General features: G+C 40.3%; 1 protein-coding gene and 1 pseudogene across 1 annotated transcript; both read left to right on the top strand.

The window, feature by feature from the left end:
* The first annotated feature begins 3,622 nt into the window (after positions 1–3,622).
* Positions 3,623–4,237, top strand: LOC117465145 (lactose-binding lectin l-2-like). Its single transcript, XM_034108061.2, has one exon. It carries the CDS (start codon positions 3,687–3,689, stop codon positions 4,167–4,169), a length of 483 nt encoding a protein of 160 aa, XP_033963952.1. The 5' UTR covers positions 3,623–3,686; the 3' UTR covers positions 4,170–4,237.
* Positions 4,238–12,391: 8,154 nt separating this feature from the next.
* Positions 12,392–12,976, top strand: LOC117465190 (lactose-binding lectin l-2-like; annotated as a pseudogene).
* Positions 12,977–13,604: the final 628 nt, after the last annotated feature.

The raw sequence follows: 13,604 nt of genomic DNA, 5'->3' as shown, positions 1-13,604 counted from the left end.
AAAGTTAGGTTTTTACTTGTTCCGTGTGAATACATTAGAGCTCTGAAATAATGTTACAAATGTTCAAAGGTAATTTCATCAACATTCATTTACCCTAAGTTGGGAAGTCACTCTGGTATTGTTGTGGCTCAAACAAAATGTTTTCTTTTCACATTATGCAATAATACAACATTCATTTAATCTTCATCATGCAAGTATAAATGTAATATTCAAATAATTAGTAAAACAGTGACAACAGTGACATTTTGTATCCACAGATGCTGTATTTGACTTGCTTGTCTGTGTTGATTCAAACTATTGCAACATGTTTCCATGTCTTTTTCAGTCTCTGTATCAGATACATGTGGGAGCAGCACAGCTGTAACAACAGTTCCAGACAACCGTACACTACACATCTAACATGTGGGTCGTGATGAATACTCACCTCAGCTTTTCTCAAATAACTCACTATTAAAAATGCAATCTGTTGACGAACATAACAAAACAACTTAAAATCCCGTCTCACTGAGCTCTGTGAAAGATATGGTTCAATAACGCAGAAATGGTTTGCAATGAAAAGTATTTATCTTCTTTTTAACTTTAAGTTCAAATGACATATTAACAATCAACATCGGCACCTCTGCTGTTTCCCCGACTCAGACTGGGTGTGACCCTCGATAACAACGTGTCCTTCACTGCAAACATCGCTGCTACAACCCGCTGCTGCAGATACACGCTTTACAACATCAGGAGGATACGTCCCCAGCTGACCCAGAAAGCCACGCAGGTTCTGGTCCAGGCTCTCGTCACCTCACGCCTAGACTAATAATAATTCCTTACATTTATTATAGCGCTTTTCCAGTGCTCAAAGCGCTTTACAATACACACACATTTTTATACATGCAATGTCTGTGGACAATACCCACAGGAGCAAGTTCAGTGAAGTGTCTTGCCCAAGGACACAACGGCTTTACAGACGCAGCAGCGGCGGGTTTCACCCCTTGATCAATGCACAGCGCACTGCGCCACACCGTCCATCTTCACGCCTCGAGGTCATTGAGGCGCTTTTACAAGTACACATTAGTATATACATCTACTGTGGACAATACCCACAGGAGCAAATCCGGGTGAAGTGAACAAGATAAGATAAGATGGACTTTTATTAATCCCTCGTGGGGAAATTGTTTCTCTGCATTTGACCCATCCTAGTGTTAGGAGCAGTGTGCTGCCATTTTGAACGGCGCCCGGGGCAGTGTGGGGAACGGTGCCTTGCTCAGGGACACTTCGGTAGCACTTGGTCTTGCCGGGACTTGAACTGGTGACCTTCCAGTTGGCAAGCCAAGTCCCTATCTACTTCGCCCAACAGTATCAACATGGAGATTTTTCATTATACACATGTATCACCTGCTTGTTGGTATTTTAAAGTGTCTTTTGTCCACGTCAGTCTCAGTGTATTAGATAAGTGTGGGAACAGCACAGGTGGCAACAGCAAGGCAAGGCAAGTTTATTTATTAAGACATTAAGCATTAAAAAAGAAAAGCTAATAAAATAAACATTAAGGAAAAATACATGGATAAATGTTACAGTGCAGTTAAAATAATAGTTCAATTAAAAGCAGCGACAAAAAGAAAAGTCTTCAGCCTGGATTTGAAAGTAGTCAGAGTTGCAGCGGACCTGCAGGTTTCTGGGAGTTTTCCAGATACTTGGAGCATAATAACTGAACGCTGCTTCTCCATGTTTAGTTCTGACTCTGGGGACAGAAAGCTGACCAGTCCCTGAAGACCTGAGAGATCTGGATGGTTCATCAATTTAGCAGGAGGTCAGTAATGTATTTTGGGCCTAAACCATTCAGTGCTTTATAAACCAGCAGCAGTATTTAGAAATCTATTCTTTGACACACAGGAAGCCAGTGTAAGACTTCAGAACAGGAGTGATGTGATCCACTTTCTTAGTGTCAGTGAGGACTCGAGCAGCGGCGTTCTGAATCAGCTGCAGCTTCCTAATAGATGTTTTAGTGAGACCTGTGAAGACACCATTGCAGTAGTCGAGTCTACTGAAGATAAAGGCATGGACACGTTTTTCCAAATCCTGCTGTGACATTAGTCTTTTAATCCTTTAATAGTTCTTTAGGTGATAGTAGGCTGATTTAGTAACTGTTTTAATGTGACTGTTGAAACTCAGGTCAGAGTCCATGACTACACCTAGATGTCTGGCTTTATCTGTTGGTTTGAACATTGCAGACTGAAGCTCAGCGCTAACTTTTACGTTCTGCCTTGGCTCCAAAAACCATTACCTCAGTTTTATCTTTGTTTAATTGGAGACAGTTCTGACACATCCAGTCATTGATTTGTTCAATGCACTTACTCAGTGTTTGAATTGGAGCATAGTCTCCTGGTGAAATTGTTAGGTACATTTGTGTGTCATCTGCATAGCTATGGTAACTTATTTTGTTGTCTTCATTATCTGAGCCAGTGGTAGCATGTAGATGTTAAAGAGAAGAGGCCCCAAGATGGAGCCTTGAGGAACCCCACATGTCATATTTGTCAACTCACATATGTATTTACCTTTAGAAACAAAGTTGTTTCTGTCCTTTAAGTAGGATTCAAACCAATTTAGAACTGTTTCCGAAAGTCCACCCAGTTTTCCAGTCGGTCTAGTAATATGTTGTGGTCAACAGTGTCAAACGCAGCACTGAGATCTAATAATACTAACACTGAAGTTCTGCCACTGTCTGTGTTTAAGTGGATGTCATTAAAGACCTTTACAAGAGCAGTCTCAGTGCTGTGGTTTGGACGAAAGCCTGACTGGAGCACATCGAAACAGTTATTTAAATGCAAGAAATTACTCAACTGTTGAAAAACAACTTTTTCAATGATTTTACCTAGAAATGGCAGGTTTGATATGGGCCTGTAATTGTTCATTACTGAAGCATCTAGATTATTATTTTTAAGAGCGGTTTAATGAGTGTAACAGCTGTTCAAGTCCCATCAGTACCTACTCTTGGAATATTTTTAACGAACACACATCAAGGTTTATGACACACTCACTGATGAAATGTTGTGATTGAGAGACAGACAGATTAACACACTTTACATATTGTCTCACTCAGGCCCCGTGGAGAGTAATGTACAATGCACGATCAATTATTTTAACAAAGTGTTCTTCATCATTTCTCACATGCACAGCAAAGTAACGTATACAATCTCTAACAACAGAACATTCAGAAAGGATGATTTCAAAGTGCGGACCCACTTTTTTGTCTTTAGTGTGATGTGCTGGTTAGTCTATTTCTTTGCATGAAAAATCTTATTTCAACACACTTCGACAGACTGTGATCACTGACCATTAACATTTTCTTGCGGAAAAGCATGTTTTTCTGGGACTCTTTGGCAGTCCAAACGTTTTATTTAATACCTGTATTTGGTTTGATTGAAAATAAATGATTGATTTCGTGTGACATCGCCAGCTGAGCCGGTAGTCTTTTTTTAGCTGATGTCCAGACACTGTGTGGTTGTGTGAAACAGACAGAGTATGCCAAGTTCAGTTGACCAATAACATTAAGCCAACAGTGAAAACACCCTCTCCGATGCATATAAAAAGCACCCGGTCATCTGTATCCTTCAGAGTCTCTATCCCATCGAACGCTTCAAATAAACTCAACCGACAACCAACCCTTCCTCCTGCGCCTGTGACGGAGAGACATCATCATGCTGTTGTTCCTCTTCCTGTTGGGTCTGGCTCTGGGTGCTGCGTCTCCTTCAGATGACCCTCAAGTGAAGCTTCAGCGTGGCAACTGTCCTATGTTCTGGTTCGCCTTCAACGACCGCTGCTACAAGTACACCGCCGCACATTTGACCTGGGCTGAAGCAGAGTTCCACTGTGTGTCAGACGGAGCCAACCTGGTGTCTATCCACAGTCAGGCCGAAGATGATTTTGTCACATCACTGATCAAGAACTTTGACCCTAGTGAGGGATTGACCTGGATCGGACTCAGTGACGTCCACCAAGAAGGAAGATGGATGTGGTCTGATGGGTCTGCAGCCAAGGTATTCTTTTGGCAATCAGGAGAGCCGAACAATAACAATGGAAAAGAAAACTGTGGCCACACCAACCACAATCCTAAATGGAACGATACATATTGTTGGGCTTATTCTCCCTCAGTTTGTGCATCTCGCATAACTTGTCCTTAGCAACTGAGATGTTACATTATGTCTGATTGAACCAGGTCACTGTAAAACGGTTACTCTGTTAACATGCTTTGGACCACAATAAAGACATGAATGTACACTTCTATGTGTGTAAAGAAGTCATTTTACCAACCTTTATTTCCATACATTTTATATATTTACACAGGTAATTCGATTGAATACGATCTCAAACTTAAATGAATGAAAACACATACAAGTGTGTGTGTTTTCATGTGTGCATAAACATATGCATTTCTCTTTGTTTCTCAATTTTGAATTGGATTTCAAGAAAATGAACAAGATACAGAAAAATACATAATTAAAAAAATGACAATTATAGTTAATTAAATTAATAATTGAACTCAAAATAACAACAAAAACTAATAAAAACAGAGAGAAAAAATACTATATAAACCAATAATTAAAATGTATTAATAAAAACAATCAATATATATTTTTTTAAATATACATCAGGTAAGAATCATATCATACTGTCACCCCTCACCTTTCACCACAACAATAATATTCATGTTAAGGTTCATAATTGTTCCTACATCAAGATCATATAACCAGACCAAGTATTACTGTATCAGCCTGTCCTCCTACAAAAAACGACCATATATTGTTCATGCCCTTATTACGACCCAGAGACACGTTTTAAAGTGTATGTTGTTTCTTACACGACCACTAGGTGCTCTAGTGGTCGTGCGCAATCCTCCCTCGGAGTCCAGTTTTGGAAAGTCTGCCGTGGTTACATTCCATTTCAAAGAGCTGTTGACGCTCTGCGTAACCTTGTCACACTGCCACTCCAACATCCAATCACAGAGCTTGAGGACTAATCACGTGTTTGTAAAGCAAAGCAGAGGTTGTAGTCCCAAACGATAGCTGAGGATTCTGGGTAGTGTAGTGTCTTCGGAAACTGTAGTGCCGAATCGAACAAACACAAAAGCATTGTTCACAATTTAAACCAATCATATGTGTGATTAAGCTTGCCGGCGGGCGTGTCTGAAACTCGACCAACAACCAATCACATGAATCTCCCGCCCCTGACTCACAAGCAGCAGTTTTATTGGCTAGAGCTTGTACTGGCATATGATTCGATTGGCTGACGCTTCTGCCGAGGCTTCAAAAGTTGAACATTGCTCAACTTTTGCAGCGAGCCACGCCAGGAAAGCTCCGCGTCGCTTCCCACAATGCAGTTCGACGAAAAGTGACGTCACCCCATTTAAAGTGAATGGTGAAGCTTTCAACGCACGCCGCTGTGTGGACGGGCCGTTACTGAGCCCCCACCACCCCAGCTTCTGCCCAAGCATCATGGGCCGACTGGCCATCGGGACGTTCGGGACGAATTCCGATGGGCCGGTACTGAAGTGGGCCGGTCGGACGATGTGGGCCGGTCGGATAAGTCTAGAACCCCCCCGTTGACAATTCGCTAGCGGTATTTACTTGCCGGTCGGATAATTACTTGCGTTACCGAGGTGGGCCGGCGGTACCAAAGTGGGGCGGTCGAGAGTCCCGGGGTGATTTGTAGTCCCAGTCCGCCCCTGTAGGTTCAATGGGATTGTTATTTAATCATCACTCAATGTTCTATGTACATTTGTGGAGTGATGAGGCCCAAGCCTAGATGCCAAACTCAAACTAAAGGCTGCTTCTAATAAACATTACAAACGTAAGTTGTCTGACTGAAATGCATTAATGGTCTGACATAATCACAAGGACACTGATTGAGCCTTGTTTATACATTTGGAGAATGGATCTCCCCTTTAAAGCTAGACTGAGTAACTTTTTCTGGACAATGCAACACTGCAGTCTTTATAGAAAGTAATGGGATAATGACAAAACTATCTAGTATTTCCGTTAAGCCCCAAGCTTGTTTTTCAGGTCTCAGGCTCGAAAAGGACATTCCCAGAACAAATGACCATATCTTCCCTTCTAAAAGAGTTACATTAATAATATTTTTTCTCAAAGTATTGATATACCTGTGAGTTGGATGTAGAAAAGTCAGAATTAATATCGATGTTTTTTATTTTAAAGTAAATTCAGATTGAACATAGTAAAAACATGTAAATTATATGGTCCGTCACATAAACCCTTACTTATAGTGAAAACCACCCTTGAATGATGGGATGGTAGACTAAAAGCTTTAGGAATTCAAACTATAACATATAATAAGTACCCTGTTTCAAGATTGATGCAAAACAAGTGAAATGTGACCTTTTTAGAGAGATTTAGCACAAAAAACCCACTTCTGGGGTCATTTGGGTGGATCTTGCCTATCTCTGGCCCCCCTTGGTCGGTTTTGCTGATTGCCATCTCTTTCTAACCGCTAGAGCCAATGGAATCGAGGGAAAGTTCCACATACACACACACGTTACCAAATAAGGAGTGAGAGTGACGCGTAGCCACAACCGGAAGCTGCGATACACTCTGGTGGCTACCATTAGCAGCTACATTTTATTCTCCGATTTTTACATACAAATCGAATGATGGATTATCAATACTTTTTTCAAAGTGACAGACACATTGGATTAACCTATGGATTAACGTTCAGCCGCGTTTTTATCGTTTTAATGCCATTGAACTCGACTTTTGATCAGAATAACAGCTAAAGGTGTATCTCCGTGTTTTGCTACGTTGTGTGATGTGTTGTCTGTATTTGCTTCCCCTGTCGCGAGTTCTGATCGCTCAGTGATGAGACTTATATTTCTATAATCTGTGGACTCTCAGCATGCTAGCTAAGCTTGTTTGTGCAGATCCGATAACCTTACCGATCGATTTATACCTAGAGTTTTGTGCTAAGTGCGTTAGCATGTTTTCGCTCAGGGCTCATTTAGACTCTTCTTGTGAGACTTGTGTTTTGTTTCGGTAAACATGGTTCGTATCATCAGTTAGCTGAGTTTCTTCCCGTTAGGAGGATATGACATATTCATAGTCTTTTAAATATTAAGAAGCCCTGAGACGCAGTGTCGTGAAAAAAACCTGTTAAGACCCCGCCAGCGGTTAAGCAACGTCGGTGGTTGTTGAAACACTAGATCTAATAAATCAGAGAGGGTCAGCTCATAAGGCCTTCTGTTAGAAATGTTTACTATAAACTTTACATACACACAAACTCCACTGGTCATTGTGTTAGTCAAACAGAATGATTGTGTTATCAAATGTATCCATTTTTTTAATTTTTTAATTTTTTTATCATGTTCTGTTGCCTATTAGCTTTTACTTTATTTATTTTGAATTTTTTTTTTGAATTTTTTTTTTTTAAATAGTACGGTGTCCTTGGGTGTCATGAAAGGCGCCTAAAAATAAAATGCATTATTATTATTATTATTATTATTATTAAATTACTATTCAATGTAGTAATTTGTATTTATGTATTTTTGTATTATTTATAGTTCTATATGTTTTGTTTTCACTTGAGAGCAGCTGAGAGAGCAGGTCAGTGTCCTCTGGTGTTACATGCTGTAATGAGCAGGACATCCAAAAGGGTCTGACTGTTAAAGTTAGGTTTTTACTTGTTCCGTGTGAATACATTAGAGCTCTGAAATTACAAATGTTCAAAGGTAATTTCATCAACATTCATTTACCCTAAGTTGGGAAGTCACTCTATTGTTGTGGCTCAAACAAAATGTTTTCACATTATGCAATAATACAACATTCATTTAATCTTCATCATGCAAGTACAAATGTAATATTCAAAGAATTAGTAAAACAGTAAACAGTGACATTTTGTATCCACAGATGCTGTATTTGACTTGCTTGTCTGTGTTGATTCAAACTATTGCAACATGTTTCCATGTCTTTTTCAGTCTCTGTATCAGATACATGTGGGAGCAGCACAGCTGTAACAACAGTTCCAGACAACCGTAAACTACACATCTAACATGTGGGTCGTGATGAATACTCACCTCAGCTTTTCTCAAATAACTCACTATTAAAAATGCAATCTGTTGACGAACATAACAAAACAACTTAAAATCCCGTCTCACTGAGCTCTGTGAAAGATATGGTTAAATAAAGCAGAAATGGTTTGAAATGAAAAGTATTTATCTTCTTTTTAACTTTAAGTTCAAATGACATATTAACAATCAACATCGGCACCTCTGCTGTTTCCCCGACTCAGACTGCAAGGAATCTGGGTGTGACCCTCGATAACAACGTGTCCTTCACTGCAAACATCGCTGCTACAACCCGCTGCTGCAGATACACGCTTTACAACATCAGGAGGATACGTCCCCAGCTGACCCAGAAAGCCACGCAGGTTCTGGTCCAGGCTCTCGTCACCTCACGCCTAGACTAATAATAATTCCTTACATTTATTATAGCGCTTTTCCAGATGCTCAAAGCGCTTTACAAATACACACATTTGTTATACATGCAATGTACTGTGGACAATACCCACAGGAGCAAGTTCAAGTGAAGTGTCTTGCCCAAGGACACAACGGCTTTACAGACGCAGCAGCGGCGGGTTTCACCCCTTGATCAATGCACAGCGCACTGCGCCACACCGTCCATCTTCACGCCTCGGGGTCATCGAGGCGCTTTTACAAGTACACATTGATAGTATACATGTACTGTGGACAATACCCACAGGAGCAAATCCGGGTGAAGTGTCTTGCCCGGACAACGGCCTGACGCAGTGGCGGCATGAGCGGGTTTCGAACTGGAGTTCCCCAGCACCCCCCTTGATCTGATGATCGGATGCACAGACCACTGCGTACAATGGTACTTGCGTACCATGCTGCAAATGGATCTGGCCCTTCCTACATCCAGGACATGGTTAAACCGTACACCCCAGCACGTGCACTCCGCTCTGCATCAACCAAACGACTCGCTGCACCCTCGCTGCGAGGGGGACCCAAGTTCCCATCAGCAGAAACACGTGGGTTTGCTATCCTGGCTCCAAGATGGTGGAATGAGCTCCCCATTGACATCAGGACAGCAGAAAGCTCACACACCTTCCAGACTGAAAACTCATCTCTTTCGACTCCAGTTCGAGCGATAGAACTATTAACAAAGCACTTATATACTAATAAAGGACTGGCTTATCTAAAGCCAGTTGAGTAGCACTTGAAATGTTTGCTCTATGAAGCCTGATGTACTTTATGATTCTGTTTTCTTCAAGGTTATATTCCTGGTCGAACGCACTTATTGTAAGTCGCTTTGGATAAAAGCGTCAGCTAAATGCAATGTAATGTAATGTAATGTAATATGAACAGGGACGAAACTCATTTTTTGAGCAAATGTAATTTAATAAAAATGAGGAAAGTCGACGGGATCTCAAAGACAATCTCAAAGTTATAACTCTCATCAAAGATGCATCGTGTAGTTTTAAAGATGCTTTTTGTAAAAAAAAAAGTAAATAATTGTTGGAAAGCTAGATCTTATAAATCAGAGCGGTGATCTGTTCATACTAAGTGTCGGAGAAAGGTCTCGTGAAAAGTATGTCGGAGGTCCGGAATTTTCGTACAAATGTGGGAAGGTCATTTTATCAACATTCATTTAGCCTACGTTGAGAAGTCACTCTGGTAATGTGGTGTCCTAAATAAAATGTTTTAAAAGGATGTTATAAATGAATTGTTCCTTTTCGTGTTCATTGTGCAAGTACAAAGGTAATATTCAAATAATTAGCAGGAACAGTGAACAAGATAAGATAAGATAAGATGGACTTTTATTAATCCCTCGTGGGGAAATTGTTTCTCTGCATTTGACCCATCCTAGTGTTAGGCGCCCGGGGAGCAGTGTGGGGAACGGTGCCTTGGTAGCACTTCGTAGCACTTAGTCTTGCCGGGACTTGAACTGGTGACCTTCCAGTTGCCAAGCCAAGTCCCTATCGACTTCGCCACCACCGCCCAACAGTATCAACATGGAGATTTTTCATTATACACATGTATCACCTGCTTGTTGGTATTTTAAAGTGTCTTTTGTCCACGTCAGTCTCAGTGTATTAGATAAGTGTGGGAACAGCACAGGTGCCAACAGCAAGGCAAGGTAAGGCAAGTTTATTTATATAGCACTTTTCAACGCAAGGCAATTCAAAGTGCTTTACAAAAAAATGAAAGACATTAAGCATTAAAAAAGAAAAGCTAATAAAATAAACATTAAGGAAAAATACATGGATAAAAGTTACAGTGCAGTTTAAGATATTAATAGTTCAATTAAAAGCAGCGACAAAAAGAAAAGTCTTCTTGCTGGATTTAAAAGTAGTCAGAGTTGCAGCGGACCTGCAGGTTTCTGGGAGTCTGTTCCAGATACTTGGAGCATAATAACTGAACGCTGCTTCTCCATGTTTAGTTCTGACTCTGGGACAGAAAGCTGACCAGTCCCTGAAGACCTGAGATATCTGGATGGTTCATAATTTAGCAGGAGGTCAGAAATGTATTTTGGGCCTAAACCATTCAGTGCTTTATAAACCAGCAGCAGTATTTAGAAATCTATTCTTTGACACACAGGAAGCCAGTGTAAAGACTTCAGAGCAGGAGTGAGGTGATCCACTTCCTTAGTGTCAGTGAGGACTCAAGCAGCGGCGTTCTGAATCAGCTGCAGCTTCCTAATAGATGTTTAGTGAGACCTGTGAAGACACCATTACAGTAGTCGAGGTCTACTGAAGATAAAGGCATGGACACGTTTTTCCAAATCCTGCTGTGACATTAGTCTTTAATCCTAGATATGTTCTTTAGGTGATAGTAGGCTGATTTAGTAACTGTTTTAATGTGACTGTTGAAACTCAGGTCAGAGTCCATGACTACACCTAGATTTCTGACTTTATCTGTTGGTTTTGAACATTGCAGACTGAAGCTCAGCGCTAACTTTTAAACGTTCTGCCTTGGCTCCAAAAACCATTACCTCAGTTTTATCTTTGTTTAATTGGAGAAAGTTCTGACACATCCAGTCATTGATTTGTTCAATGCACTTACTCAGTGTTTGAATTGGAGCATAGTCTCCTGGTGAAATTGTTACGTACATTTGTGTGTCATCTGCATAGCTATGGTAACTTATTTTGTTGATCTTCATTATCTGAGCCAGTGGTAGCATGTAGATGTTAAAGAGAAGAGGCCCCAAGATGGAGCCTTGAGGAACCCCACATGTCATATTTGTCAACTCACATATGTATTTACCTTTAGAAACAAAGTTGTTTCTGTCCTTTAAGTAGGATTCAAACCAATTTAGAACTGTTTCCGAAAGTCCACCCAGTTTTCCAGTCGGTCTAGTAATATGTTGTGGTCAACAGTGTCAAACGCAGCACTGAGATCTAATAATACTAACACTGAAGTTCTGCCACTGTCTGTGTTTAAGTGGATGTCAATTAAAGACCTTACAAGAGCAGTCTCAGTGCTGTGGTTTGGACGAAAGCCTGACTGGAGCACATCGAAACAGTTATTTAAATGCAAGAAATTACTCAACTGTTGAAAAACAACTTTTTCAATGATTTTACCTAGAAATGGCAGGTTTGATATGGGCCTGTAATTGTTCATTACTGAAGCATCTAGATTATTATTTTTAAGAGCGGTTTAATGAGTGTAACAGCTGTTCAAGTCCCATCAGTACCCTACTCTTGGAATATTTTTAACGAACACACACATCAAGGTTTATGACACACTCACTGATGAAATGTTGTGATTGAGAGACAGACAGATTAACACACTTTACATATTGTCTCACTCAGGCCCCGGTGGAGAGTAATGTACAATGCACGATCAATTATTTTAACAAAGTGTTCTTCATCATTTCTCACATGCACAGCAAAGTAACGTATACAATCTCTAACAACAGAACATTCAGAAAGGATGATTTCAAAGTGCGGACCCACTTTTTGTCTTTAGTGTGATGTGCTGGTTAGTCTATTTCTTTGCATGAAAATCTTATTTCAACACAATTCGACAGACTGTGATCACTGACCATTAACATTTTCTTGCGGAAAAGCATGTTTTTCTGGGACTCTTTGGCAGTCCAAAACGTTTTATTTAATACCTGTATTTGGTTTGATTGAAAATAAATGATTGATTTCGTGTGACATCGCCAGCTGAGCCGGTAGTCTTTTTTTTAGCTGATGTCCAGACACTGTGTGGTTGTGTGAAACAGACAGAGTATGCCAAGTTCAGTTGACCAATAACATTAAGCCAACAGTGAAAACACCCTCTCCGATGCATATAAAAAGCACCCGGTCATCTGTATCCTTCAGAGTCTCTATCCCATCGAACGCTTCAAATAAACTCAACCGACACCAACCCTTCCTCCTGCGCCTGTGACGGAGAGACATCATCATGCTGTTGTTCCTCTTCCTGTTGGGTCTGGCTCTGGGTGCTGCGTCTCCTTCAGATGACCCTCAAGTGAAGCTTCAGCGTGGCAACTGTCCTATGTTCTGGTTCGCCTTCAACGACCGCTGCTACAAGTACACCGCCGCAACATTTGACCTGGGCTGAAGCAGAGTTCCACTGTGTGTCAGACGGAGCCAACCTGGTGTCTATCCACAGTCAGGCCGAAGATGATTTTGTCACATCACTGATCAAGAACTTTGACCCTAGTGAGGGATTGACCTGGATCGGACTCAGTGACGTCCACCAAGAAGGAAGATGGATGTGGTCTGATGGGTCTGCAGCCAAGGTATTCTTTTGGCAATCAGGAGAGCCGAACAATAATAATGGAAAAGAAAACTGTGGCCACACCAACCACAATCCTAAATGGAACGATACATATTGTTGGGCTTATTCTCCCTCAGTTTGTGCATCTCGCATAACTTGTCCTTAGCAACTGAGATGTTACATTATGTCTGATTGAACCAGGTCACTGTAAAACGGTTACTCTGTTAACATGCTTTGGACCACAATAAAGACATGAATGTACACTTCTATGTGTGTAAAGAAGTCATTTTACCAACCTTTATTTCCATACATTTTATATATTTACCAGGTAATTCGATTGAATACGATCTCAAACTTAAATGAATGAAAACACATACAAGTGTGTGTGTTTTCATGTGTGCATAAACATATGCATTTCTCTTTGTTTCTCAATTTTGAATTGGATTTCAAGAAATGAACAAGATACAGAAAAATACATAATTAAAAAGAAATGACAATTATAGTTAATTAAATTAATAATTGAACTCAAATAACAACAAAAACTAATAAAAACAGAGAGAAAAAATACTATATAAACCAATAATTAAAATGTATTAATAAAAACAATCAATATATATTTTTTTAAATATACATCAGGTAAGAATCATATCATACTGTCACCCCTCACCTTTCACCACAACAATAATATTCATGTTAAGGTTCATAATTGTTCCTACATCAAGATCATATAACCAGACCAAGTATTACTGTATCAGCCTGTCCTCCTACAAAAAACGACCATATATTGTTCATGCCCTTATTACGACCCAGAGACACGTTTTAAAGTGTATGTTGTTTCTTACACGACCACTAGGTGCTCTAG

The sequence above is a fragment of the Pseudochaenichthys georgianus genome, chromosome 19 (assembly GCF_902827115.2).
Source record: "Pseudochaenichthys georgianus chromosome 19, fPseGeo1.2, whole genome shotgun sequence".
NCBI lineage: Eukaryota > Metazoa > Chordata > Actinopteri > Perciformes > Channichthyidae > Pseudochaenichthys > Pseudochaenichthys georgianus.
The sequence above is the reverse complement of the archived record's forward strand: the minus strand, read 5'-3'. Positions and strand labels throughout refer to the sequence as shown.

What these genes read in the sequence shown, in the direction of transcription:
- LOC117465145 (XM_034108061.2), top strand. Translation starts at nt 3,687, where the DNA reads ATGCTGTTGTTCCTCTTCCTGTTGGGTCTGGCTCTGGGTGCTGCGTCT.